Source organism: Physeter macrocephalus, chromosome 6 (assembly GCF_002837175.3).
Source record: "Physeter macrocephalus isolate SW-GA chromosome 6, ASM283717v5, whole genome shotgun sequence".
In the NCBI taxonomy this organism is placed as follows: domain Eukaryota; kingdom Metazoa; phylum Chordata; class Mammalia; order Artiodactyla; family Physeteridae; genus Physeter; species Physeter macrocephalus.
The window spans coordinates 81282673-81308910 of NC_041219.1; the positions used below are offsets into that span (position 1 = coordinate 81282673).

Here is a 26238-nt window from a genome sequence, read left to right on the forward strand (position 1 = left end):
ACATATCCCATATTAGAGAAGAAGAAACTGAGGCATGAGAGCCAGAAACTCACATAACATGACACAATTAAAAACCAGGAGGGTCTGGACTCAAATCCAAACAGTCTGACTCGGGGGTGAGTCTGTGTTCTTAGTCATACTGCGCTGTCTCCTCAACATCTGAATCAGTGTGGACAACTTCCCCAGGCCAAGAAGTGTTCATGTATACCCATATTAAATATAAGTAATATATCAATTTATTTTTTCATCCACTTATCGGTGTGAATGACTTCTCTTCAAAATTATACAGCCATCATTGCCACCACTGAGTCATACTTTTGGGGACAGAATATTTTGGAAGTGAAGGTGTAAGGGAAAAGATAACTTAGAGAACTCAAGAGGAAGAGGAGTCAAGCTAGGTTCCGAAGTGACCTCACAAAATTGCAGTAGACTGAAGACAAGAATGTAGGTCAAACAAGATTAGAGTTCAAAATAGGATCCGAACCTGAGAAGGCACAGGGTGATGAATGTATATTTTATCTGCCTCATAAATAAATGCAGATGGATTATATCTTATATATTTCACTTACCCCTTAGGAATATAGTAGTTAATATAAAGATTTTAGATTTAGACTATTTGAGGTTTGACTTTTTACTCTATCATTAAACATGACCTCAGCAAATTTCCAAATTTCATCATCTACAAATGGGGTTAGACATACCAACATCCCCAATTCATCCTGAAAAACAATTGAAATAATATTGTATTAGGTGCTACAGAAAGCAGTTGCTAAATTTTTATTATGGGTAGCTATTATTTTATTATAACTTTGCTTTGCTTTCCTGAGTTTTGTAGTCTCAACTTGAAAATGTTAACCTGATATTTTTCATTTTGCTTTTCCATTTTTCTTCTACTTCTCATAAAGTACAGCATGGTAGATTCCAGTAATATTAAAACATCTGTGTATCTCCAGTAGTAGTGTTGTACAGTAAGGTGACTTTTTAAAAACACATTAGGAATAATAGATTTGGAACGACTTTATTCTATGCAGGACTTCATCACACACATTTTATCTAAACTGTTTACCCTGACCATTTGACCTGGCCTTGAAGAAGGTTTTGTTTTGTTTGTTTTTCTTAAAGTAGAATAAGTCACTTATTTAAAGATTATTCAAACAACTGTGCCTTGGATTTTTTGAATAAGTTGAATCTATATTTATATGGAAAGAAAAATGGTAGTGTTTCCCAGTTGATTTAGGCTGTTGTTAAGTGAAATAAGATTGACTGAGGTAGGGCCTCTCTTACCTCTTGCATTGTATCAAGGTACTTTATTTGGAAAACTTTAATTTTTTTTCTGTTCATAGTTTATATACGTGAATAGCATTTTAATATAAGAAATGCAAATTTAGGTGTTAAGGTGTTGTGGGAAGCTTTAAATGTAGCACAGTTATAATGGAAAAGCAATGGTTTCACATACTTAGGATTTTTATTATTATTATTTTTTATTTGCAGGATGAGTAAGAGATACTTACAGAAAGCAACAAAAGGAAAACTGCTAATAATAATATTTATTGTAACCTTGTGGGGGAAAGTTGTGTCCAGTGCAAATCATCATAAAGGTAAGCTGTTCTGTTTTCTTCCTCAGCTGTCTGAGGAAGGGGACTCCCTTTAACACAAACTATTGTGTTCTGCTTTTACCGGTCAGTTAATTGACTAAATATGGGTCCGCCCATGGCAATTCTCTTTAAGTAAAAATGCAGAGAGAGTTATTCTTAATATGGCTTTGATAGGTAATGAATGATTATTTAAATGTTTCCAGGATTACTGACACTTCTGCAAATAATGTTCAAAGAGTATGGAATCGTGACTCTGTTTTCTTCTTAACATTTCCATTTTTAAGATAATAATGTTAAAATGTTGAGTTGACACGTAATAAAGATGAATTTCAAATTGCAATCATCCTATAATGAAACCATCTTTAATGATATGTATCTTAATAATACGTATACATGTAAATTTCCTTTCTGTGCTTTTTGTAGATCATATTTCTTCATGCCAGAGTACATCTTTGGCTACTCTTTTGATTCTACCCCAGTATGATATTGAGCAGGCTCAATTCTGCCATAGAACAGGGTGACAATATTTGTTTTATATATATGTGTTAAGCTTGACAGCTCAAAATTATGCCCTTTCTGTTCTCTTTTCTGAGCATAAGACTCAGTATAGTGAATACTTTTTCCAAATGAATTAAAATTCCATTTAATTTTATTTTCGTCTATTTCTGGACTGTCTCTACCATAATCAAGTATTCATAACCTGAAAAGTCAATTTAGATTTTTCTGTGAAATATGATTTTACAATTCTGTTCTCTTTCCTCTGTAAAGTCCACAGACTAGCAACTTACTTTCTCATTTTATTTTTGATTGAAGAGAAAGTTAAGACTGCCTTGAATTTTGTAACACTTAAAATAGTTACACATGTGCATTTAATTAGCATTACATGGAACAAGTACACCAGGGAATGGAAAGATGTGGTGTGAGGGAGGGATGCTTATAAGACAAAATCTTTTCCCCTTGTGTTTAAAACCAAAGAGTCATCTTTCAAAATATGAATTTTATAAAGAGGTGCTTCATATTTCACAATCCTGTTTTTGCCCCACAGTGTGTGTGTGTGTGTGTGTGTGTGTATGTGTGTGTGTGTGTGCGTGTGCGTGTGCATTTCTTCTTTTCTTTAGTACAGCACTTGGATCCACAGATAAAACTTTAAGTGTTACTGGTATAAAATTAAAAAGTCGTTAAGAAAAATGTTATTCATTTGCCCCCAAATTGCCTACAGTGAACCAAACTGAAGGACAAAGCAGCCTTAAATACTTACCTTTTAAAAAGGGGCAAACCGCTGGGGCCAGCCTGGGCTTAACCGGAGAAGACACATCATCCATACATGGTCACCCCAGTGCACCTTCCCAGCCTATAAAAGTAGAATTGAGGGCTTCCCTGGTGGCGCAGTGATTGAGAATCTGCTTGCGAAAGCAGGGGACAAGGGTTCGTGAATTGAGAGCTTTGGGGGAGATTCATAGTAATTGTGGGTGTCATCCCAGCAAAGTAAGGGTTCATGATAAGGATGCTTTCTCATCTCCAAAGCTAAGTGATGGAGTCTCTAAGAGAATCATTCATGAGAACTGCTCCACAGTGAATATTGCATACAATTTTTAAAGCTGTTTTTAAGAATTTTTAAGTTGTGTTATGTTCTATGCTAACTCCAAAACTAAGATCTTTTCTTACTTTTTGCCAAAAAATATATTTCTTGAACATAAGAGATTATACCTTGACTCAGAAAACTCACTCAAAGTGTCTAACTCAAAGTTCTAAAACATAGAAGATAAGCTTTTGGGTTGTTTTGCTGATCCATTTCCACCCTACCAAGAATATTTTGGAGGAAGAATTTAGGAAAGATTTCTCTGCCTCTCCCTCTTTCCCTCCTTCCCCTTTTCCTTTCTTTCTTCCCTTTACATTTTCCATGCAAAATGCCCCCTTTGTTTAAACTGTTTTACATTTAATAAGTGTAATGTACATAAATGTTTTAGGACATATTCATAAAATGAACACAAGTATGCTGACCCCCCAGTTGAGACATGTAACATTTCTAATTTTCTTGAACCTGATTGTGTCTGCCACTCTAATTTCATTCTTCTGCTTCCTTACCCAAGATAATCACTATTCTAAATTTTGTGATTATAATTCCCTTGCTTTTATTTATAATTTCACCATGTATTTATACATATCCAAATGGCATGCTGCTTAATTCGGTTGTTATTGAATTTACATAATACTATTATACTGTGTTTTTCTGTAATTTGCTACTTTGCCCAACAATATATTTGTGACGTTCATTATACTTGATGGTGAGTAACTATAGTTAATACTATTTTTTTTTTTTACCGTTGCCCCATATTTTGTTGTATGAAGTCACCACAATTTATGTATTTATTCTCTTGTACATGAACAGTTGGTGTTCTATTTTCTTGTCATTATGAACTATGCTTCTATGAATATTCTACTTCTTTCCTGGCGCACATGTGCAAGGGTTTCTCAAGAGCACATTCCAAGGAGCAAAATTCTGGGTCACAGGGCATTGCATATCTTCAGTCTTACCAGATTATGTGAAATGCTTTTTTCCAAAGTGGTAGTACTAAGAAAGTTGTTCAAGTTATTTCTTTTTACTGATGTATAGTAGATTTACAGTATTATATTAATTTCAGGTATACAACATAGTAATTCAAAATTTGTATAGATTATATTCCATTTAAAGATTTTATAAAATATTGGCTATATTCCCTGTGCTGTACAATATACTCTTGTAGCTTATTTTTTACATAATAATTTGTACCTCTTGGTCCTCTATCCCTATGCTTCCCCTCCCTCCTTTCCTCTCCCCACTGTTAATCACTAGTTTGTTCTCTATATCTGTGAGACTGTTTCTGTTTTGTTATATTCATTTGATTATTTTAATAACATACAGTATTTGTCTTTGTCTGACTTATTTCACTAAGCACAATACCCTCCAGGTCCATCCATGTTGTTGCAAATGGCAAAATTTCATTCTTTTTTATGGCTGAGTAGTATTCCTCTGTGTGTGTGTGTGTGTGTGTGTGTGTGTGTGTGTGTACTGCATCTTCTTTATCCATTCATCTTTTGATGGACATTTAGGTTGCTTCCGTAGCTTGGCTATTGTAAAAAAGACTCCTTTGAGCACTGAGCGTATGAAAATGTTGAATTAGAGTTTGCGTGTGGATTTTTTTTTTAATTGAAGTATAGTTGATTTACAATGTTGTGTTAGTTTCAAGTGTACAGCACAGTGATTCAGTTATACACATATGTGTGTGTGTGTGTGTGTGTGTGTGTGTGTGTACAGATTCTTTTCTCAGATTCTTTTCCCTTATAGGTTATCACAAATATTGAGTATAGTTCCCTGTGCTGTACAGTAGGTTGTTGTTGATTATCTGTTTTATATATAGTAGTGTGTATATGTAAATCCCAACCTCCTAATTTATCCCTCTCCCACCTCTTTCCCACTTGGTAACCATAAGCTTGTTTTCTATGGCTGTGAAGCTTGTTTTCTATGTCTGTGAATCTATTTCTGTTTTGTAAACAAGTTCATTTGTATCTTTTTTTTTGATTCCACATATAAGCAATATCATATGATATTTGTCTTTTTCTGTCTGACTTACTTCACTTAGTATGATAATCTCTAGGTCCATCTATGTTGTTGCAAATGGCATTATTTCATTATTTTTTATGGCTGAGTAGTATTCCATTGTATATATGTACCACATCTTCTTTATCTCTTCATTTGTCGATGGACATTTAGGTTGCTTCCATGTCTTATCTATTGTAAATAGTGCTGCAATGGACACTGGGGTGCATGTATCTTTTCAAATTATAGTTTTCTCCAGATATATTGGACATATACCCAGGAGTGGAGTTGTTGAATCATATGGTAGATCTATTTTTTTTGTTTTTTGAGGCAACTTCATCCTGTTTTCCATAGTGGCTGCACCAATTTACATTCCCACCAATAGTGTACAAGAGTTGCCTTTTCTTCACATCCTTGCCAACATTTATTATTTGTGATCCTTTTTATGATAGCCATTTTGACAGGTGTGAGGTGATATCTCATTGTGGTTTTGATTTGCTTATCCCCAATTATAAGCGATGTTGAGCACCTTTTCATGTGCCTCTTGGCCATCTGTGTGTCTCCTTTGGAAAATTGCCTATTTGGTTATGCCCTTTTTTTTTTTTTTTTTTTTTTTTTTTTGCGGTACGCGGGCCTCTCACTGTTGTGGCCTCTCCCATTGCAGAGCACAGGCTCCAGATGCGCAGGCTCAGTGGCCATGGCTCACAGGCCTAGCCGCTCCGTGGCATGTGGGATCTTCCCGGACTGGGGCACGAACCCGTATCCCCTGCTTCAGCAGGAGGACTCTCAAGCACTGCGCCACCAGGGAAGCCCTATGACTATTTTTTAAATCAAGTTGTATGTTTTTTTGATTTTGAGTTGTATGAGTTGTTTATGTATATGGTATATTAATCCCTTATCCGTCATATCATTTGCAAATATTTTCACCCATTTAGTAGGTTGTCTTTTGTTTTGTTGATGGCTTCCTTTGCTGTGCAAAAGCTTTTAAGTTTAATTAGGTCCCATTTGTTTATTTTTGCTTTTGTTTCCATTACTTTAAGAGACAGATCTGGGGCTTCCCTGGTGGCGCAGTGGTTGAGAGCCCGCCTGCCGATGCAGGGGACACGGGTTCGTGCCCCGGTCCGGGAAGATCCCACATGCCGCGGAGCGGCTGGGCCCGTGAGCCATGGCCGCTGAGCCTGCGCGTCCGGAGCCTGCGCTCCGCAACGAGAGAGGCCACAACTGTGAGAGGCCCGCGTACCGCAAAAAAAAAAAAAAAAAAAAGAGACAGATCTGAAAATATATTGTTACAATTTATGTCAAAGAGTGTTCTGCCTATGTTTTCTTCCAGGAGTTTTATGATTTCAGGTCTTACATTTAAGTCTTTAATCCATTTTGAGCTTATTTTTGTATATGGTTTGAGAAAATGTTCTAATTCCATTCTTTAACTTGTAGCTGTCCAGTTTTCCCACCGCTTACTGAAGAGACTATTTTTTTCCCTATTGTATATACTTGCCTCCTTTGTCATAGATTAATTGACCATAAGTGCATGGGTTTATTTCTGGGCTCTCTATTCTGTTCCATTGATGTATTTCTATTTTCATGCCAGTACCATCCTAATGTGACTCCTCCAGTTCTGTTCTTACTCAAGTTTGCTTTGGCTATTCAGGACCTTTTGTGTTTCCCTACAAATTTTAGAATTATTCATTCTAGTTCTGTAAAAGAAAAAAAAAAATGCCCAGCAGCACACTCCCCTCTTGTCATCCAAGCAATATGCCCTCAGAACTCCCCCTAAGAGGGCTGCCTAGGTCCTTCTGTTGTGGCAGGCTGACTATGTAGGCTGACTGGTGGGCTTTGTTGGCCCCTAGCCCAGTTGATTACCAGACCCTGCCTTGTGTGGATGTTGCTAGCTGCAGATTAGTGGGGCCTGGTCATGAGGCAGCTGACTGAAGAACCCCAGGGGCCCTGGGGCTAATGTTGGCTCACTGGTGGTAGGAGTCTGGGTCCAGAAGACTCTGGGGCTGTTGCTCCCCTTACTGGCAGGCAGAGCTGGGTCCTAGAGTCTGGCTGCAGGGCCCAGGGATCCCAGAGCTGGTATCAGATCAGTGGTGGGCAGGGGTCTGGTTTCTGACACAGTTGGGTATGTGGTCCATGGTGTCCTGAAGCTTGTGTTGGCCTGCTAGTTGCAGGACCAGGGCCCAGGGCCCAGGTCCCAGGCCCCACTGGTCCCAGGGTAGGGTTTAGCCTGCCATGGGTGGACTAGGTCTTCAGGCTGAGGGACTGTGATTTTCTTGCATCTGGTGTCTACCCCCTAGTGGGTTAGGCTGGTCTAGAGGCTGGTGCAGGCTTCCTGGATGGCAGGGCTGGTGTCTGCCTACTGGTAGGTGGAGCTGTGTCTTGGCCCTCTGGTGGGTAAGTCTGTGTCTAGAGGTGGCTGTGGGCTCAGGAAGTCATTAGGCAGCCTGTCTGCTGATGGGTGGGGATGTGTCCCCACCTAGTTAGTTGTTTGGCCTGAGGCTTCCTAGCACTGATGCTTACAGGCTGTTGGGTGGGACCAGGTCTTGGCCCTGTTGAGCCAGAGGGAGGATCCCATGATGCCAGCTGCCAACAGCAGTGTCCATGTGGTAGAAAGCTCCCTAATATGGCTACTGACTGTATCTATGTCCCCAGAATGAGCTACAGCCACCCCCCGCCTCTCCACACGACTCTCCAAGACCAGCAGTTAGATCTAGCCCAGGCTCCTGTCAAATTACTGCTTTTGCCCTGGGTACCAGTGCATATGGGATTTTGTGTGGGCCTTTAAGGGTAAAGTCTCTGTTTCCCTCAGTCCTGGCACTCCCCAAATTAAACTCCACTGGTCTTCAAAGCCAAATGCTCTGGGGGCTTGTCTTCTCAGTGCAGGACCCCAGGGCTGCAGTTCGCCCACCCAGGGGTATGGGACTTGATTATATAGTGAGCCCACCTTTCCTATCCTACCTGTCCCATTGTGGTTCCTTCTTTAGGTTTTTAGTTGTGAAAAATCTTTTCCTGTAGGTTGTCATCTTTTTCATAGATTGCTGTTCTGCAGATAGTTGTAATTTTGGTGTGCTCTTGATAGGAGATGAGCTCAGGGTCTTTCTACTCCACCATCTTGGCCAATGCACCTATTCTCTCTTTATTTTTTTCCATTTAAATTACAGTGTGTCTTGTTTTGTTCCTCTTTGGGTTGATCCTCTTTGGGACTCTGCGCTTCCTGGACCTGGATTTCTGTTTCTTTTCCCAGGTTAGTGAAGTTTTCAGGTATTATGTCTTCAAATATGTTCTCTGTTCCTTTTTCTCTCTCTTCCCCTTCTAGGACCCCTATAATGTGAATGTTAGTATGGTTGGTGTCATCCAAGAGGTCTCTTAAATGTCCTCATTTCTTTTTTTCTTTTCTTTTCTGTTCAGCTTCAGTGATTTTCACTAATGTGCCTTCCAGTTCACTGATCCAGCCCTCTGTATCATATAATCTACTGTTGATTCCTTCTAACTTATTTTTTATTTCACTTATTGTATTCTTCATATCTGTTTGATTCTTCTTTATATTTTCTAAATCTTTCTTAAAAACTTCTAACTTCTCATTCTATTCACCCATTCTTCTCCCGAGTTCTTTAATCATCTTTATAATAATTTCCTTGAACTCTTTATCAGATAAATTGCCTATCTCCATTTAATACTTCTTCTGGAGTTGTATCTTGTTCCTTTGTTTGGAACATGTTCCTCCATTTGGAACATATTCCTCTGCCACCTCATTTACCACTTTTAATATCTATGTATCTGGTAGTTTAATTGTTTTTCCCAACCTTGGAGAAGTAGCTTTTTGTAGGAGATGTCCTCTGCATCCCAACAGCACACTCCTCTCTGATCACCAGAGCTACATGCTCCAGTGGTGCCCCCTATTTAGACTGTGTGGGTCCTTCTGTTGTGGTGGGCTGACTACTGTGGGCAGTCTGGTAGATGTGGCTGACCCAGGGTCTGGTTGGTTGCCAGGCTATGCCTTGTATGGAGGCTGGCTATGGAAGCCTTTGGGGTTCTGGAGCTAGTGTTGACTCACTGATGGGCAGAGCTGGGTCCTGGGGTTGCAGGCCAGGTTTCCTGGATCTAGTGTTGGCCTGCGGTGTGTAGAGCTGGTTCCTCATGGCTGGCTACAGGTTCCAGGGTGACCAAGAGCTGATGTTGGCCCACTCGTAAATGGGACTGGATCCCAGGGCAGCTTGTTGAGAAGTCCAAGGTATCTCAAGCTGGTGTTGTCCTGCTGGTGGGTGTGGCCAGGGTCTGGGGGTTCCTAGGGCTGGTTATCATCCTGCTGGTGAGTGGGGCCAGAGCCCAGGGTCTCCTGGAGCTAGTGCCAGCTCACTGGTGGGCTGAGCTGGGTCCTGGGATCTCGGGCTGCAGGGACCTGGGGGTCCTGGAGCTGCTTTTAGCCTGTTGGTGGGCAGGGCCTGTTCCTGACTCAGCTGACTATGTGGTCCAGGGTGTCCCAAAGCTTTTGCTGGCCCACTGGTGGCTGAAATCGAATCCTGGGGCAGCCGGCTGAGGGTCCCAAGGTATTTTAGAACTTGTGTTTGGCCTGTGGGTGTTCTGTGGGGCTGCGGTGGTTCTGGGTATGGTATCGGCCAACTGGTGGACAGAGCTGGGTCCTGGGGTCTCTGGTTGCAGGGCCCTGGGGGTCCCAGGGCTAGTACCTGCACACTGGTGTTTGAGGCAGGGTCCTGGTCAGTCTGGTAGACAGGGCCATGTCCTTGGGTAGCTGTGGGGCTTTAAGGCAGCCTGCCTGCTGGTGGGTGGGACTGTCTCTCTGGCTGGCTAGTTGCTTGGCCTGAGGCATCCCAGTACTGTGCTGATAGGCTAGTGGGTGGGACTGGGTCCTGGTGCTAATAAGCTAGAAGGAGGATTCCAGAATTGCACTTGCCAACACCTGTGTCCACATGGTAGAACAAGGTCCCCCCAAATTGGCTGCCACCAGTGTCTATGTCCCCAGGATGATCTCCAGTTGCCTCCTGCCTCTCTGAAAGACTCTCCAAGATCAGCAGGTGGATCTGACCCAGGCTTCTTTCAAATTACCACTTCTTCCCTGGGTGCCAGAGAGTGTGAGAGTTTGTGTCTGCCCTGTAAGAGTGGAGTCTCTATCTCCCACAGTCCATATGGCTTTCATCATGCGTAAGGCTTAGAGCAAGGAAGGCCTATTCGCTTACTTCTATTTTTTATCATGAGAAAATTAATAAGAAATCTGTGTCTGATTGAGAGCACTTCATGTGAGCATTCAAGATAAAAGTAATACAGTTGAATATTAAAAATCCAACAGCTCTATTCTAAGAGCTTTGTAGATAATAACTCATTTAATCCTTATGACAATCTATAAGGTAGGTACTATTATTCAACCTATTTTATAGATCAGAAACTATGGCAAAGAAAGGTTAAATAATTTGGCCCAAGTTGCTTAGTTAGTAACCATTGAGAGCAGGATTCAAATCTAGGAAGTCTTGTTCCGTGTAACATGATAAATATCTAGCAGTGAATTTCTTTTTATTTATACTATTTGGGATTTAGTTGACTTCCTGAATCTGTGGATGGATGTCTTTCATAAACTTTGAAAGAATTTCAGGCATTATGTCTTGAAATATTGTTTCTATACCATTGTCTCTACTGAGCTAGATCTCTGCTTAGGTATATGTCAGCTTTCCCTCTCTATTCTCCATATATTTCAACCTCTGTTTTATATTTTACACCTTCAATTCTTTCTGTGCTATATTCTGGGATATTTATTGAGATCTGTTTTTTTTTCTACCACACTATTTCTATGTTCTCTTGGGTCTAATCTGCTCTTTAATGCATATATTGAGTTTTAATTTCATCTATTACATGCTACTTAAAATTCTTTTTTTCTTACAAATTGTCTTGGCTTTTGATATATTTTGTTCTTTATTTATTTAGTTTATATTTCTTTTTATACATTTTATATCAAATCTCACATATATATAAAATTCGATGCTTCTATTTTATGAAATTTTTGTGATTTCTTCCTGATGACTCTCACTCATTGTACTTTATTTATTTTAGGGTTTTGTGATTTTAAAAAATTTTGTGAGCTAATGTTCACTGGAATCATATTTGTGAGAGTTTTTAAGGTCTATATTTAGAATGCATTCTTCCAGAGATGATTTGCATATGCCATGTGTCTCAGGTTTCTCTAAAAGCAGAGCCAAGTCAAGAATTCTTATGTGATTTATAGAAAGAGTGCTCTCAGGAGACAGAGAGCAAGGGCAGCAGGATAGACTTGGAGACAAAAGACGAGCACAAATAGAGTCTCAGCTGGAGAACAGCATGGTTAGGTCCTCTGGAGAGGAACAGAAACATAAATTGCTCCACAGAGTGGAGCTCCTTGAGGTGAGATAAATAGCCTCATCTACACTTGTGTCCATTTGTCATTGGCCATTGATCTATTACCCATGGTAGGGAATAGCCTTCCTGGGAAAGTAGCTTCTCTTTAGCAGAGGGTGGATTTCTGAACAAGGGAGGGGCTGTGAATTGTAATCCCCTACCATTCACAGCAAGTGGAGTAAAGGTGCACTGCTGATAGAAAGGATCTTGGTAGTGAACCAGCAGCTACACATCACTGCCGTCAACTTCTCATACCCCTCAGCTCTGCTTGCTTCTTACTTTAAATTTACTCTGTCTGGGCAAAGCTTATCAAAGATTCTGCTTGGTTATAATTTCCAAGAAAACCTACTTGAGGAGCAATAGTGGGGCTGCTACTAATGCAGTTGGTACCAAGGCCTTTATTGATACTCATTATCTGCCTATTTCCCTAGCCATTTTAGATTCCTGTCTCCTTCCTGTTCACCTAGAAGGCTTACCTGATGTTTTACACAGACCTCGTACCTGAGGGTTGAGCTCTGGATTATCATGTTCTGAATTCTGAGGTTGTTGTACTTATAAATTTATAGTTGTAACTGGGCATTGGGATGCCAAGAAATGCCTCAGTGGATCATCTGAGAGCCTAACATATTCTCCCCTGCCCTGGTTCATAGCAGCTACCCATAGCAGTGATCACTGGAGTCATTAAACTCATCAGTATTTAAGTCCTTTTTTTCTTGCTCATCTGTGGGGCTGACTAGGCAGCAATTGGACCTATATGTTTAGCAGGACTCTTACTATTTCCCCTGGTAAAAGCATTCCCTTTCTGGGAATCAGGACTTCTAGATTCATAGAGTCTATTGGTAGTTTTCACAGGAATATTTTAGATTGGATAATTCTGACAGAAAATTTGTTTTACTCAATAATTTTCGAGTACCCACAATAAGGACTGAGAATATAGCAGTACATACAAGAGGCAAAAATTTTCTTTACGGAGTTTTTGTCCTTGAGGTGGGAAGATAGATAATAAAAAGGAAAAGTAACACAGTTTTATAGTATAAATGCTATGGAAAAAATAAAGAAAGAAACAGGTATAAGAAGTGTTCAAGAGGGACTGTAGTTTAAAATAAGGCCTTTGGGTAAGACCTAAATTTTCCAATGGAGCCAGCCATGAAAATATCTGGGGGAAGGATGTTGCAGGCAGAGCAGTAAATAAGTATGAATGCTTTCAAGTAGGAGCATGCCTGGAGACATGAGGAGTAGCAAGGCTGCTGTGTATAGAGCAGAGTATGTAAGAAAGAGAGTGGTAAGAGACTGGGTCATTACAGAACAGGTAAGTATAGGATATGAAACAACAGAATAAGTAGCTCTTCCAAATACCAGTGCAATAGCACTGTGTTCTCAAGAGCAACCAACTGGAGAATTGTCTTACTCTGTTTCTTGAACATGATGTAGAAACACTGTAGAAATCTAGAGCATTTGTATTTGAAAAATGACATATGTAAAAATCAGAGAATGTTGTCACCTGCTTAATAAAATCTTCTGAGCTTTGGGAAATAAAAATCCCTCACACACAGACAAACCTCCACAGAGATTCTGTTCTGAATTCTCACAACTGTCTTCAGCTGGGCATTTTGGGAGCCGGGGGAGGGTTGGGGGTGGGTAGTGGTTAACTCAGAGCATTGTGACAGCCAATCAGAAAGTATAAGCAGTATTTCCCACTTGGAAGCAATTACATTAGGTACAGCTTCAGATAGTGGGGATTAGAGAGGAAATAATCAGTTTAGGACTCCAAGTTCCCAACAGAAAAACATAGTCATTAATCTTAGAAGGCCAATATGTTTTCTTGCCTTTTCTTCCTTTACCCATCACATCCAAACTAAATCTAAAGAGAATGAGTCATCATTGAATGTTTGAGTTGGAAAAGGATCTGTATTTAGTGTGAAAGAGATTATAAACAGATGAGAGTTATACGTAGCACACACAAATTTTTTAAATGTTCATTTGATTAGCTAATATTGAGTGTTATTCCCATTATTATACTAGGTGTTTACTAATCTGAATTGCAACTTTTGATTGAATGACAAATTTTCAAAGAAAAACAAATTTAAAATAAAGGTGATTTTCAGCCCAAAGCCTAGATGAGAGAGCAGCCATTTAATACGTTTTGATAGCTCTTCGTTTGTTTGTTGGTTCATTTGATAGTTTATTCATTTCTCTAATCAACAACCCAGAAAACAAAATATATATATATTTTTTTTCATTAAAACAAAATTTGTTTTAATTCTAAAACAATAGATATTTACTATTGACATTTTTAAAAATATAGATAAGCAAAGGAGGGAGAAATAAAAATCACTCATAATCCTACCTTCCAAAATAACCACTGTTACTCTTTCAAAAACAGAATACAATTTTGTTACCTCCTTTTCTCACTTTGAAATATACAAAATACTTATTGAGTATCTGTCAAGTGTTGGGCTTTAGGTCAAGTTCTGGAGGTTAATAAGTGACCAACACAGGCATGGTCCATGCCCTATGGAACTTATAGAAAAGTAGGCATGAAAAATATTAATCTGATAATCAGACAAATAAATATTTAACTATAAATTATTAAAGTGTTTAGAGATAAGATTTCAGGATAAGAGTATGTAAACTGTAAAATGGGTAGAGGGAAATCTGGGAGGTCTTTTCTAGGGAAGAGACATTTGAGCTGAGATCTGAATGGGGAGTGGGAGCTGGGCATCCAGATAGGATCAGTCGCCTGTGCAAAGGTGCTGAGACATGAAGGAATAGAATACTTTGGAGCAAAAACAAGATCACTGTGTCTGAAGGACAAAAAGCAAGGAGGATGGTAGGCACAATTAGGCAGAGGAGGTGGTGGGGCAGGTCCTTTGGGGCCATATTCAGAATGTTGGTTTTCTTATAGTTAAAATTGTTTGAACCAATTTCACTAGGATATTACTAGGTTCTCTTGGGCTGGTTTGCAGTTGACTATGAAGTACACCAAAGTTTAAGAACCCTGATTATAATGCATAGTGTTTCAAGGACCTTGATTATGAGAACAATTGGATTAATGTCCTAAGAGAAAGAAAAATGGCCATAATATAAACTGACTCTACTTTGGACTTTTAACAATGCATTTTATTTTTCATTTTATTGAATTTTCAGAGTAATACATGTTCATTGAGAAACTTTGGTAAGAAAAAAAATATCAAAATAAATCAAATTACCCATAATTCTTGCACATAGAATTTATTAGATGCCATGTGGGCATATTTTCATCTGGTTTAATTTATGAATGCATTAAACATATTTGAGAGCATGATGTTCATTCATTTATTTAATTATACATTTATTGATATGGACTAGGTGAGATACTATGCTGCTCTGAGCTGGTGATTCTGCTTTAAATGACGCAGATAAAGTTGTTTTCTCTTTTTTATTTTAAGTTATCTCATGTATACAGAATAGTGCATAAAACCCATATGTACACTCAAAATAACAATCATAAGGCAAGCGACTGTGCAAATACCAACCAGGACAATAAATAAAATATTAGCCCCCCAAACCTCCTTATGCCTCTCCCCTAATTACAACCACTCCTCCCGCAGAGGTACCCCTTTCCTGACTTCTTATGCCTAAACAATACAGTATTATTTTGTCTGGGTTTTTTTTGTTTTTTTTTTTTTTTGCGGTATGCGGGCCTCTCACTGTTGTGGCCTCTCCCGTTGCGGAGCACAGGCTCCGGACGCGCAGGCTCAGCGGCCATGGCTCACGGGCTCAGCCGCTCCGCGGCATGTGGGATCCTCCCGGACCGGGGCACGAACCCATGTCCGCTGCATCGGCAGGCGGACTCTCAACCACTGCGCCACCAGGGAAGCACCGTCTGTTTTTTTATTTTGTAAAATTGGGATCCTATTTTAGGCATTTTTTTTTAGTGTGATTTGCTTCTTCCCTCAACATTTTTTCTTGAGATTCATCTATGTTGTGACATAGGAGTCCATTGTGTGACTAGAATGTGATGCATTTATCTTTTACTGTTGATGGACATTTGGGTTTTTCCAGTTGTTGGCTGTTATTGCCAATGCTGCTGTGGACATTATTTATACACGTACTTTGGTTCACAGGTGCAGAATTTCCCCCAGGTATATTTTTAAGAATAAAACTCTATGGGCCGTATGATAAGTACATATTCAACATTACTTTTTTTCCCCCGCTTAGTATAATTAGCAATAAATGATATGTATTTACTTATATATCTAAAACTATCCATAAAAACATATTTTAATTGGGGCATGAAAAAACATTGTAATAATGTGCCCTAAATTACTTAAGAAAATTCTTTGTTGTTAGATTTCTTTGAGACCTTTTTGTTTGTTAATACTAATCTAAGAACATTTGTGTGAGAATTTTTGTTTACATTTCATATTAATTAGTTATCAATTAATTAAATTTATTAATACATTTTGTTCATTTTTAAATTTCTTTACATAGTTAACACAGATGAGAACTTTTGAGGTCAAAGAAAATGAAATTATTAGGCTTGTATCATTCAACATTCACTCAGGAAAAAGAAAATCACACTAAGTGGTTTAAAATAAGGCACTGGTTACAACAGTGTTGAAAGAGCTGGAGAAGGTAACAGGGAATGGTGATACTACTACCCAGACATTGGTTAACTGCAGAAAGCTATTACTGCCCCTAGAGGTGGGAGAGCATAAAGAAAAGCAGAATTACCCAGAGCTCCTGATTGTAGTATTTGCTGTTGAAGTTGCTGAAGCACTGCTGCTGCTTTGGGAATCACTTCCACTGCCACTGAGCAGGAAGCCTAGAACCAATTCTCTCATGATATTGCAAGAGCCCAGGAGGCTGAATGCTGCTAGCGCTGCTACGCTCTCTGCTAATGCTGCTGGAGTCCACAGGCATTCATGTGATCTCCCTTAGCATTTCTGAAGCCAGAAGCAGCGGTGGGTGGTGGTGGGGGGAAGGTGACCTCTCTCTGTCTTATGAGTGCCTTCCTCTAAGAAGCAGACTCTAGGACAGACTTCAATATGCAAGAAAGTTATTGGGGGAAACATTTTTGAAATATAAAGAGGGAGGGAGGAGGAGTAGATGGGGTGAGGTTTCAAACCAGGAGGAAGGGTTGACACCTGTGAAAGAAGAGAAGGAAGGAAGGAGGCTTGAGTAGGAAGAACCCCAAACTTCAGCACGGTTTTGAAAAAGTCTTGGCCAGGCCAATTTGGGGTCCTGGAGCAAAGGCTGCCCATTACAAAGACTCCCATAATGGGCAAAAAGTCCAGGCTGTTGTGTTCCTGCCATGCTCAGTCACTGACTGGTAGCAGCCCAGACAAAGTGTGGCCTGTGTAACTCCACAGGTGGGGTTACTGGAGTCCATCAGTCAACTATGTTCTTCGCAGTGGGTTCTTTTGAGGGAGAACTAAGCAAACATCTTTGTGGTTGCTACACTTCCATGGGAAGACTCTAACCAGAAGCCAGCTGGCAAGAAAGTCTGAGGAATTTAGTATTTAAGCTTCCAGCCCATTTCAACATACAGAGGAATATAGAAAGATAAATGTTGAAAGAAAATGACAAGTATCTGCCACAGGAACATTTATACACGTTGTTAAATTACTTTTGATTCCCTCACAGAAGTATATAAAACTTCCCTTCTCACCAGTCTGAAAATATTGGCTACAAATAAATATCATTGTTAATTTAGAAAGTCCTGACATAGTCTCTTATTCATATTTTAATTGATATTTTTGAGTTAATGAATGGATAGTTAATTTTTGAATTATTTTCATTTTCCATTATTTGAATTATTCATTGATTCCTTTGCCAATTTAATATTTGTCATTGATATGTTTGAAAACCTTAGATAACTTTTTTTTTTTTTTTTTGGCGTACGCGGGCCTCTCACTGTTGTGGCCGCTCCCGTTGCGGAGCACAGGCTCCGGACGTGCAGGCTCAGCGGCCATGGCTCGCGGGCCCAGCCGCTCCGCGGCATGTGGGATCTTCCCGGACCGGGGCACGAACCCGTGTCCCCTGCAACGGCAGGCGGACTCTCAACCACTGCGCCACCAGGGAAGCCCTAGATAACTTTTAAAGTTTGGTCACATTCATTGTAAATTTTCATACTTTTCAAATTTAATGTTGTTTTAAAATTATGTTTATAGCTTTTCAGAACATAAAGTATCCTACACTGTTGTTAGAAAAAATTTGAAAATATATAAAAATATAAAGTAGAAACTTTAAAACATCTGTAATCCTATGCACATGTCACTATTAACTCTCAAATATTATTCATATAATATTAGGAATATACTGTATCCATAGATTTTTCTCCTTTCTTATTATATTTTGAGCATTTCTTCATCTTTCCTGTGAAAATTATTTAAACATACTATATAATTGGATATTAGAGCTGTTTATTTTTCCTCTAGTAAAAATAATGCTGCAGTGAACATTTATATTTGCAGTTGCTTTTCTCCGTATCCGCTTATTAGGCTAGGTTTGCCGTGATGGAATTACTAGTTCAAATGACTTAAATTTTAAAATATTATTATGTTTTGAAAATGATATTTTTAACTATAAAATATTTGTGTTCATTTTAGAATATTTGGAAAGTATAATAGAAGCACTAACAAAATTAAAATGATGTAATATATTCATAAGATGTTTATTAATATTATGCATGTTAAAAGGTATGTATTTTGATATATATTGTCAAGTTGCAAACATTCCTATTCATATTCCCAGCAGCAGGGAATTTACACACCTTTGTCAACACTTGGCCAGACGAATTTGGAGTCCTTGAGTTTTATCATTCTATCAAATCTTTGTCAATTTCATCCTGTTTTAATTTGCAGTTTTAAATGATTAAAGATGATAAAATTTTTATTGTTTATTGACCATTAATATTTTAATTAATTACCTTTTCATGTATTTTATCCATTGTTTTTATTAGGTGACCCTATTTTTCTTTATGTTTTTATGAGAGCTCTTTATAAAGGATTAACACTTTGTGTTGTTACCAGTAGTTTACATTTTGCCTAATCAACGCGTTAGCATATGGTGTGCATGAGCACAGCTTCAGAACTCCAGACAGTCTGTGTTTTCATCCAGGCTTGTCCTTTTACTAGCTCTAGGTAACTTGTCTTTTTTTTTTTTTTTTTTTTTTTTTTGGTTGTGGTAGGGTGATGGTGGGAGTGGAGTATCTGAATCCTTTTAACATAGTTTCTTTAACCTTAAATTAAAAATATATATATATTGCCAGTATATATCTAGGTTTTGTCTCTTAATTATTGAGTGACTCTTTTGAAGCTTAAAGTTTTCAAAGAGAACCTTACTTTCATTTTTTATTTAACTAATGCTCTTATCTTTTTGTCCCATTTTATTTTTTTCCTCATCTGTCAATTTTGGATCTCCTATTGTTTGGGTGTTTGACCTCCCGAACTTGTTTTGTAATAGTTTTCTATTGTCTCTCTGTTCTTTTGCTCTATTTGTTTGGAGGAGGGGGATTGGGAGATTTCATCACCTTTATTGTACAAATTTGTGCAAAATTTTATGTCTTTTACAGTTTTCATTTCTGTGTGCTCTCTACTTTTGTTTTCTGAGTGTTCTCCTGCCACCCCCCACCCCATTTATAAGTATTTCTTCTTGCAAAGTCTCTTTTTCTTCCTAGATTTTGTCCCTACTTTATTTCAGTTTCTATTTTTCATGCTAGAAACTTTCCTCAGATAGCTGATAATCCCAAACTGTCTGTTCTGAAAGCTCTCAGCCTGTTAGTGGGGCTTGTAGAATTTGAGATTCAATGTAAGATGATGTGGCAGGGCTTTTATTGGAGAAGTCCCGGTGTTAGTATGTTTAAATTTTCTCTTTTGGATCATCCAGATTCCTTCGAGAGGGATCCTTTAATCTCTTGTCTGAGGTTGTCAAGAGTTGAGGTGAAAGCAGCTGAGGTGAGGAGGTATGCCCGCGTCAACATTCTGTAGTTCATTCAGTATAGTGCCTACAACCTCTGCTGTGTCTTATGGTCCCCGGTCCAGAGACCACCTCTGTTTCCCCACCCGACCCCGCCACCGCAATAAATCTTCAAGCTTTTGCCCGGTTGGCTGGTAAGACGGCTGCCCAGTGACATGGAATGATAGAGAGTAACTAGAGATTTAATTGCTTCTCAGACCGCTTTCACCAATGCTTTAATTATAGCCCTCAACCCCTTGTCCCTTCCAGACCTACCTGATAAACTCTCAGTCCCTCGTTCTTTTGATGATTCTCTACTGCCAGCCTAGAGATTCTCTTTCTTGTGTCCCATAAGTCAGTTCTAAAATTTTGTTGCTGTTGTCTCCTACTGAAATGCATTTTTTTCAACCCACCATCTTAAATCAGAACACTAATAATGTTTCTAATTTTTCTATTTTCTTTTAGTTTTCTTATCCGCTTCCTTCTCTTCTTGGGCTCTCTTTTATTTCCACGTGTCTCTTTTCCAGTTTCAAAATTTTCCTCCACATCCTGTTGTTGTAGCTCATTCTTCATCTTTACTTTGATCAACTTCCATCTTTCTTGAATTAGATGGGTGTACAAAGCAGGAGCTCTATAAATTTTATTTTTAGTTCTTGTAATATATTTTTAAATGATGCTGTCGCATTGCTTATATTAGAATACTGTGGTCTCTGTCTTCTCTGAACTGTTGCAATTCCCTCCTCATCCAAAATTTCCTGACTCCAGTCAGTTCTCCCCACAGCAGGTGAAGTGAATTTCTAAAAATAAATATTTGATAGTTTTACTCCTCTACCTAGAACACTTAAGATAAAGTTAAAAACTTATACACGACAAATCCCTGTGTGATTTGTCTCTTGTTCTCTTCTTCAGATACTTTCGCTCTTACTCAATGTGATCCAGACACATTCTCTTTTGCAGTTTCTTGAAGGCCCTGTGCCCTTTTATGCCACATTTCCCTCTGTGTGCTTTTCACATTTTTGTTTCTTTATTTGTCTAGCTAACTGCAGGCCATCATTGATGTCTAGTATCTCCCCCATAAAGCTTTTCTTATCCTTCTAGGTTAGTTTCTCTGTGATATGATCACATAGCACCTTGCTTCCTTTACATCTCTCATCTCAATTGTACTGAATGAATTATTTATATAATTATTTGTTTATGCTTACTTTTCCACTTATCTGTAAGCTCTATGAAGGTGGATTCAAGTATTCAGACATCACCTGTTCCTAACAGTATCTAGCATAAATGAAATTATGATATAAAAAAAGATATATCTTCTTTTAAAGATTTCATATTTCAAAACATTGAACAGAATCTATAAAAGGGTTTGAGAAATTAATGGTGATAGCAGGTATGCTTAGTGTTTTCTTCCTATTTTAATAGTGGTGGGTCTAGTGTTCCAAGATTAATTATTGACTTTTAGAAAACAGTTTAAAAAATTACATTTAAGAAATCTTTTTCTCTATATTTCCTCTATTTTAAGACATTGGATTTTGTTTTCAGTTTAGAATGTCCTTGGAGGTATAGAATTAGGGAAATTCTGAGCATTTAAAGTTAAAACTAATGAAGTAATCCTACATATTATTTCTAGTATTCTTTCATATTCATTATTTATTTGGGCTAGGAAAGGAATATTCTTTTACTGTAGTTTTTCGTGCATTCAATAATTTTTTTTTTTGGTAATAAAACAGGTCTGCTAAGAGGAGAGTGAATCTTACTATTTCAGAAGAGAGAGTATAGTTTTCTGGTGTTGGTGGGTTTAATACTCACTGAATGAAATTATATCATTATTGCATAGGTGTGTGCTTTAAAAAAAAGAGATGAAAATCATGAAGGATTTGTTCTCTTTTGACTGTGAACAATTCGTTAATTGAAAAATATTTAGTCATTTCCAGGCATATATACTGGACACTGCGCAGTTATCAACAAGCATTCCATAACATATTTTGGGAAATTTTTAAAATGTATTCCTATGACTGATCCTCATCACCTAGCAACAATTAAAGGAAGTCAAAGGAGTCTCAAATTTTTTTTAACTTAGAGTAGAACTTGCTAATAGTTGTTTACTGTGTATCTGTTTATGTGCTGTATGTATATCTGTGATTTATAGACAAAGTAAGATTTTTCCATGATTTTTTTCATGGTTCCCATGAAACAATTTTCACCCCCTTGGGGGATGATATTACCCTTGTTGCAAGTACATGACCCAGAGTTAATCAATTTTCTTTACTATGATACGTTTTTCATCATACTATTCTTTATCTCATTAATCATTTTTATAAAAATTCATGACAGCATATCAATATAACAGACCTTAAGGACTTGGAGGAGTTGGTATAACCTACTAGATCAATAATCTACACACTTGTGAGTTCATATGACAAAATATTTGAGGAAAAAAGTTCTTTTATATATCTTATAATTTGTTTTATTTGTATTTTTTTCCACAGTGTCATAATAAAAATATGATGGCCTCCTGAAGTACTTAAAATTTTTTTCACTCACAACCAAGCTTCTAGTCTTGGTCCTGTGAACACCTTTCTTATCAAGTCACCAAACTGTACTGTTCTATAATTTTTATAATAACACAAGTTATCAGGCCACTGGTAAATATGTTTAATATCTTCTCTAGTCTTTACTTTTTCATACTGTGAGTTCCATTTGTGTATCCCTAAGTACTGGATGTCTATATAATAGGAAGTCATTTACTTACTAATTCAAGTCTGGTCATGATATTTGGATGTTAATAAAATAAAATCAACAGGACACAAGACTAGATATTAAATTACCAAACAAAATGACTGCTTAGCTGATCACTCATGATGAACATGTCTACTTCCCCAAATAAATTGTTTATAAGTTCACAATGAGTATGAGAGACGACTGCATTTATAGGATAAACAGATTTAAAAACTAATTTGAAATGATGCCTAAGCTACTTATCAGGGTGGTGAAAAAAAGAAAATTTGGAGTCAGGAGAATTTAGGGTTTGAGCTGAATGCCCTTGGGTGAAATATATTACCACTGAAATTTTAGTTTACCTGTAAAATAGGAGTAAGAGGTGCTCATTTTCCTACACTGGACTGGTGAAGAGATAAAAATGATAATGCATATGGAATTTCTTTTAAAGTGCCATAAATTATTATAGTTTCTACTATATACAAAATTTTAAATTTTACTGATAATACTTTTATAAATATTGATGGTTTTGAAAGGCATTTCTTGGGAAATAAAATTAAAGTACGAGTCATATAGGGAGCATTTTCTTGCTTTTTTGAAATATGATATATATAATAATCAGCCCCTTAATTCTTTGCCCATACATGAAATTAATATGCTTTTGCAAATGTATATCTGTGAGAGGGTATTTTGAGGAAACTGAGTGTTACCAGTTAGAGAAAAATCTATCTGCTTTATAATATATTTTCAAGTTATAACTATTATAGTTCACTGGAAGGTTAATGCTGAGAAAATCAATCAATTGATCAATTTTTTTCCTAATTTGAAACATTGGAGTTATAAAGAGAAGTGAAAATCAACTACAGATAAAAGTGACAGCCCCACTAATAGAGGACTCAGGGAGAAAACATCTATTTAAGCATGCTATTTAAACATCTATAAAAAGCATGCTATTTTAATAAGTTATTCAGTTATCTGTGTAGTAGGTACAGCCTATGTGTTGTTTCCTAACTCTGCAAATGTCTTATCTCAAAATAGATGTTACTTAAGTAAAATCACCCTTAGCGTTGTTCTTGTTTCCTAACAAAGATATGCTACTCTAACATTATTATGAAACACTGTAGCAAATACTCCCCGAGAATGCTCGTGCCCTGGGGATATTTGGGTCAAAGATAGATAAAGCACTTTTTTTCTTTGCAATTTATATATTCTTAAAATTTATGTTAAATAAACTTTGTAAATGAATTCATTTAAAAAATGAAGAAATTTTACTCTTTTTAGGTCAATCATGTTGACGTAGGAATACATATATCCTAACATATTTCTCTTAAACATTTTACATACTATAGTTTTTTCAAAGTGTTTATACATATCAGATATTGAAGATAATTAACTTTCAGAAATAATATCAAATTCTCATTGGTTTTTTTTCTTTCCAAACATTTAGTTCCCTAATAATTTATGTACCATTCGTTCATTCAACAAATATGTGTTGCGTATTTATTATATGCCAGGTATTACTTAGGCACCAAGAGACTATCAAAATGAATTAGATCATTGTGCTCTTGAGGAACTCATCAACTAAAAGAAAAACATTTGTGTAATGAAAGTCTGAACACAACAAGTATTTAATAAAATCTTACCTATTCACAGACAGATAAGGGCAAAGCATGTGCACATGTGTATAAACAGCAGAAGAAATGGTAAAGTCCACCTTAGCGTTGAAAAAAAAGTAAAATTGCTAGACACTGAATAAATATGTGTCAGCCTGAGAGGGTCAGTGAAAGTAGGAGATGGCCAATGTGTAATGGATGAGTGAAGGACTTGTAACGGGAGGAAACGTGTAGGTGGTTGGAAGGTGGCTCAGAGAAGGATGAGAAATGTGTGTGGGAAATAAGAAGGAAGGGATGACTGCAAGCTTTGATCACAACATGACTTATCTGATGAAATACTCTGGGAGATGAACTCGAGTCTTTAGTTTTCCTAGAGTAACAACTTGGATTTTGAAATTGTAGAACTTTGACCACTGTAACTTAACAGTCATTGAAACTCTGTATGGAGGAAATGAAATATCTCTATCAAATATGACTGTCATTCTCAGAACTGCCATTGACCAGGTGGTTGTTTTAGGTTACAAATCTCATTTAATCACAAATCAAGTTTTTATTTTAATTGAAATAATATTCAAGTTACATAAACAAAGACAGTAACTCTAATCAAGTCAAACTTGATATCACGAAAACATTTAAAAAGTTATCCTCTACAGATTTCTTACTTGAATTTGTTTTGGGGTTGTGATCTTATTTTATCAGAGTACAGAATTCTCACGTAAGTCGTAAACTTGTAAGAAATTGTGTCATTAATGAAAATTCTATATTACCTTGGTAGAAGTACTAGAATGAGGCCCACTCATCTTTCAGAAGTATTTTTGAACTTGAATCTAACCATTTAGAGAATGCTATTGAAAGTGAAGATGTATATTTGTTTGAATAGAAGAAACATTGAACCCAATTTCTTCAAAACTTGGAAAAAATATGCTATGGGATATCAGATGTCAAGCCACAATAATATTTACACTACATTAATAAGCATAGGGAAAAAGTCTATCCATCTGGTATATCAGACATGCAATGACAGCACCTATGAAGATACTCCAGGATATTACTATTGATCAGTACTGGAATTGCCACTTTTCAAGACTGACTTTTTTGTTCCTCAGCTAAAGTTTCAGTTTTCAAAAAAGGGTCTGGACTTCTAATCTGGACTCTAAATATATTTATTTCAAAATGTAAGTTAATATTACTTTTAATATCATCAAGCAAAGTGGTACAAAAGCTTATTTTATACAATGAATTCTGTGGTTAGTTCAACACAACCATTCTATTGTAGTGTTAGTGAAGGAATTATGATCTTATAAAATGAGATTAGGCAACCATTTATTCTATTAATAGGAACATCCTGGACTCTTTCCATATGGTATGTTGGATGTTTTGTATTTTATAGACCCATATTTTGTGGATTGTTTATATGAGTGCTAGTGGCAAAGTGCTTTAGACTTTAGAGTTATCAAATGATTGCTTATGCCTCTGGACACACTGGGGAACTTCAGTAATAAGGTTGTATTTCCAAGGGCTGAGATACTCTCTTTGGAAAATGGGTAGTCTTCCCCAAAGGATACAAACTTATCTCATCCCTTGAGGGGATTTTTTAAAATTGAAGTATAGTTGATTTACAATATTGTGTTAGTTTTGGATGTATAGCAAAGTGATTCAGTTTCATTCGTGTGTGTGTGTGTGTGTGTGTGTGTGTGTGTGTGTATACTTTTTCAGCTTCTATTCCATTATGGGTTATTACAAGATACTGAATATAGTTCCCTATGCTATACAGTAGGTCCTTGTTGTTGAGGGGAATTTTTTTTTAAATGTTTCTAATCTGCCTTCTCTCAAAGCCCTGATACCAACTCCTCACAGGGACGATTTCTGTGCTAAAGATCCTATTCTTGTTAATAAATCAAAGGTTGATCCTAGAGCCACAATGTTTCATGATGTGATATTTCAAGGTTTCTATGTCAGTTGTCCTGGCCCTATAAGGCAATGAGAACCTTGAGTCTTGGGATATTGGGAGCCAGAATCTGGGGTGACTAAGCTCTTGGGCATATTTGGAGTCTCCATATGCTTTTTTTCCCAAAGAGATAGTGTCTCTGAGTAAACAAGGGAACCTAAGTAAAAAGTATTAAGAATAATGTAAATTAAAATATATTTACATTTTAGTAAGTCTCACTGAATGGCCGGTGTCGCAATAAAGAAACTCCTATATTTTTGTCACTGCTACAACTGCTATCAGTGTAGCAATCGTGTCCTAATTGTGGACACAATTAGGCTGCAGCTGTCTTAGACACCTGAGATTTACAATAATAACTGAACTACTTGCCTTGGAAACTTCTCAGTTTATCATTTGACTTTCTTCTAATTATGAAACTTCTGTTTATTCTCTGCTGTTTTCCCAGGAACCAACAGCTACCACATCAAGGAG

The 26238-nt window shown here is 37.4% G+C and overlaps 1 protein-coding gene across 1 annotated transcript in view; it reads left to right on the plus strand.

Annotated features, from left to right (window-relative positions):
* Positions 1-1492: 1492 nt before the first annotated feature.
* TAFA2 (TAFA chemokine like family member 2) overlaps positions 1493-26238 on the plus strand; it is a 167150-nt gene continuing 142404 nt past the window's right edge. Inside the window, exon 1 of the mRNA XM_028490330.2 lies at positions 1493-1598. Within this exon, the coding sequence (XP_028346131.1) occupies positions 1493-1598 (106 nt within the window). The remainder of the gene's footprint in view (positions 1599-26238) is intronic.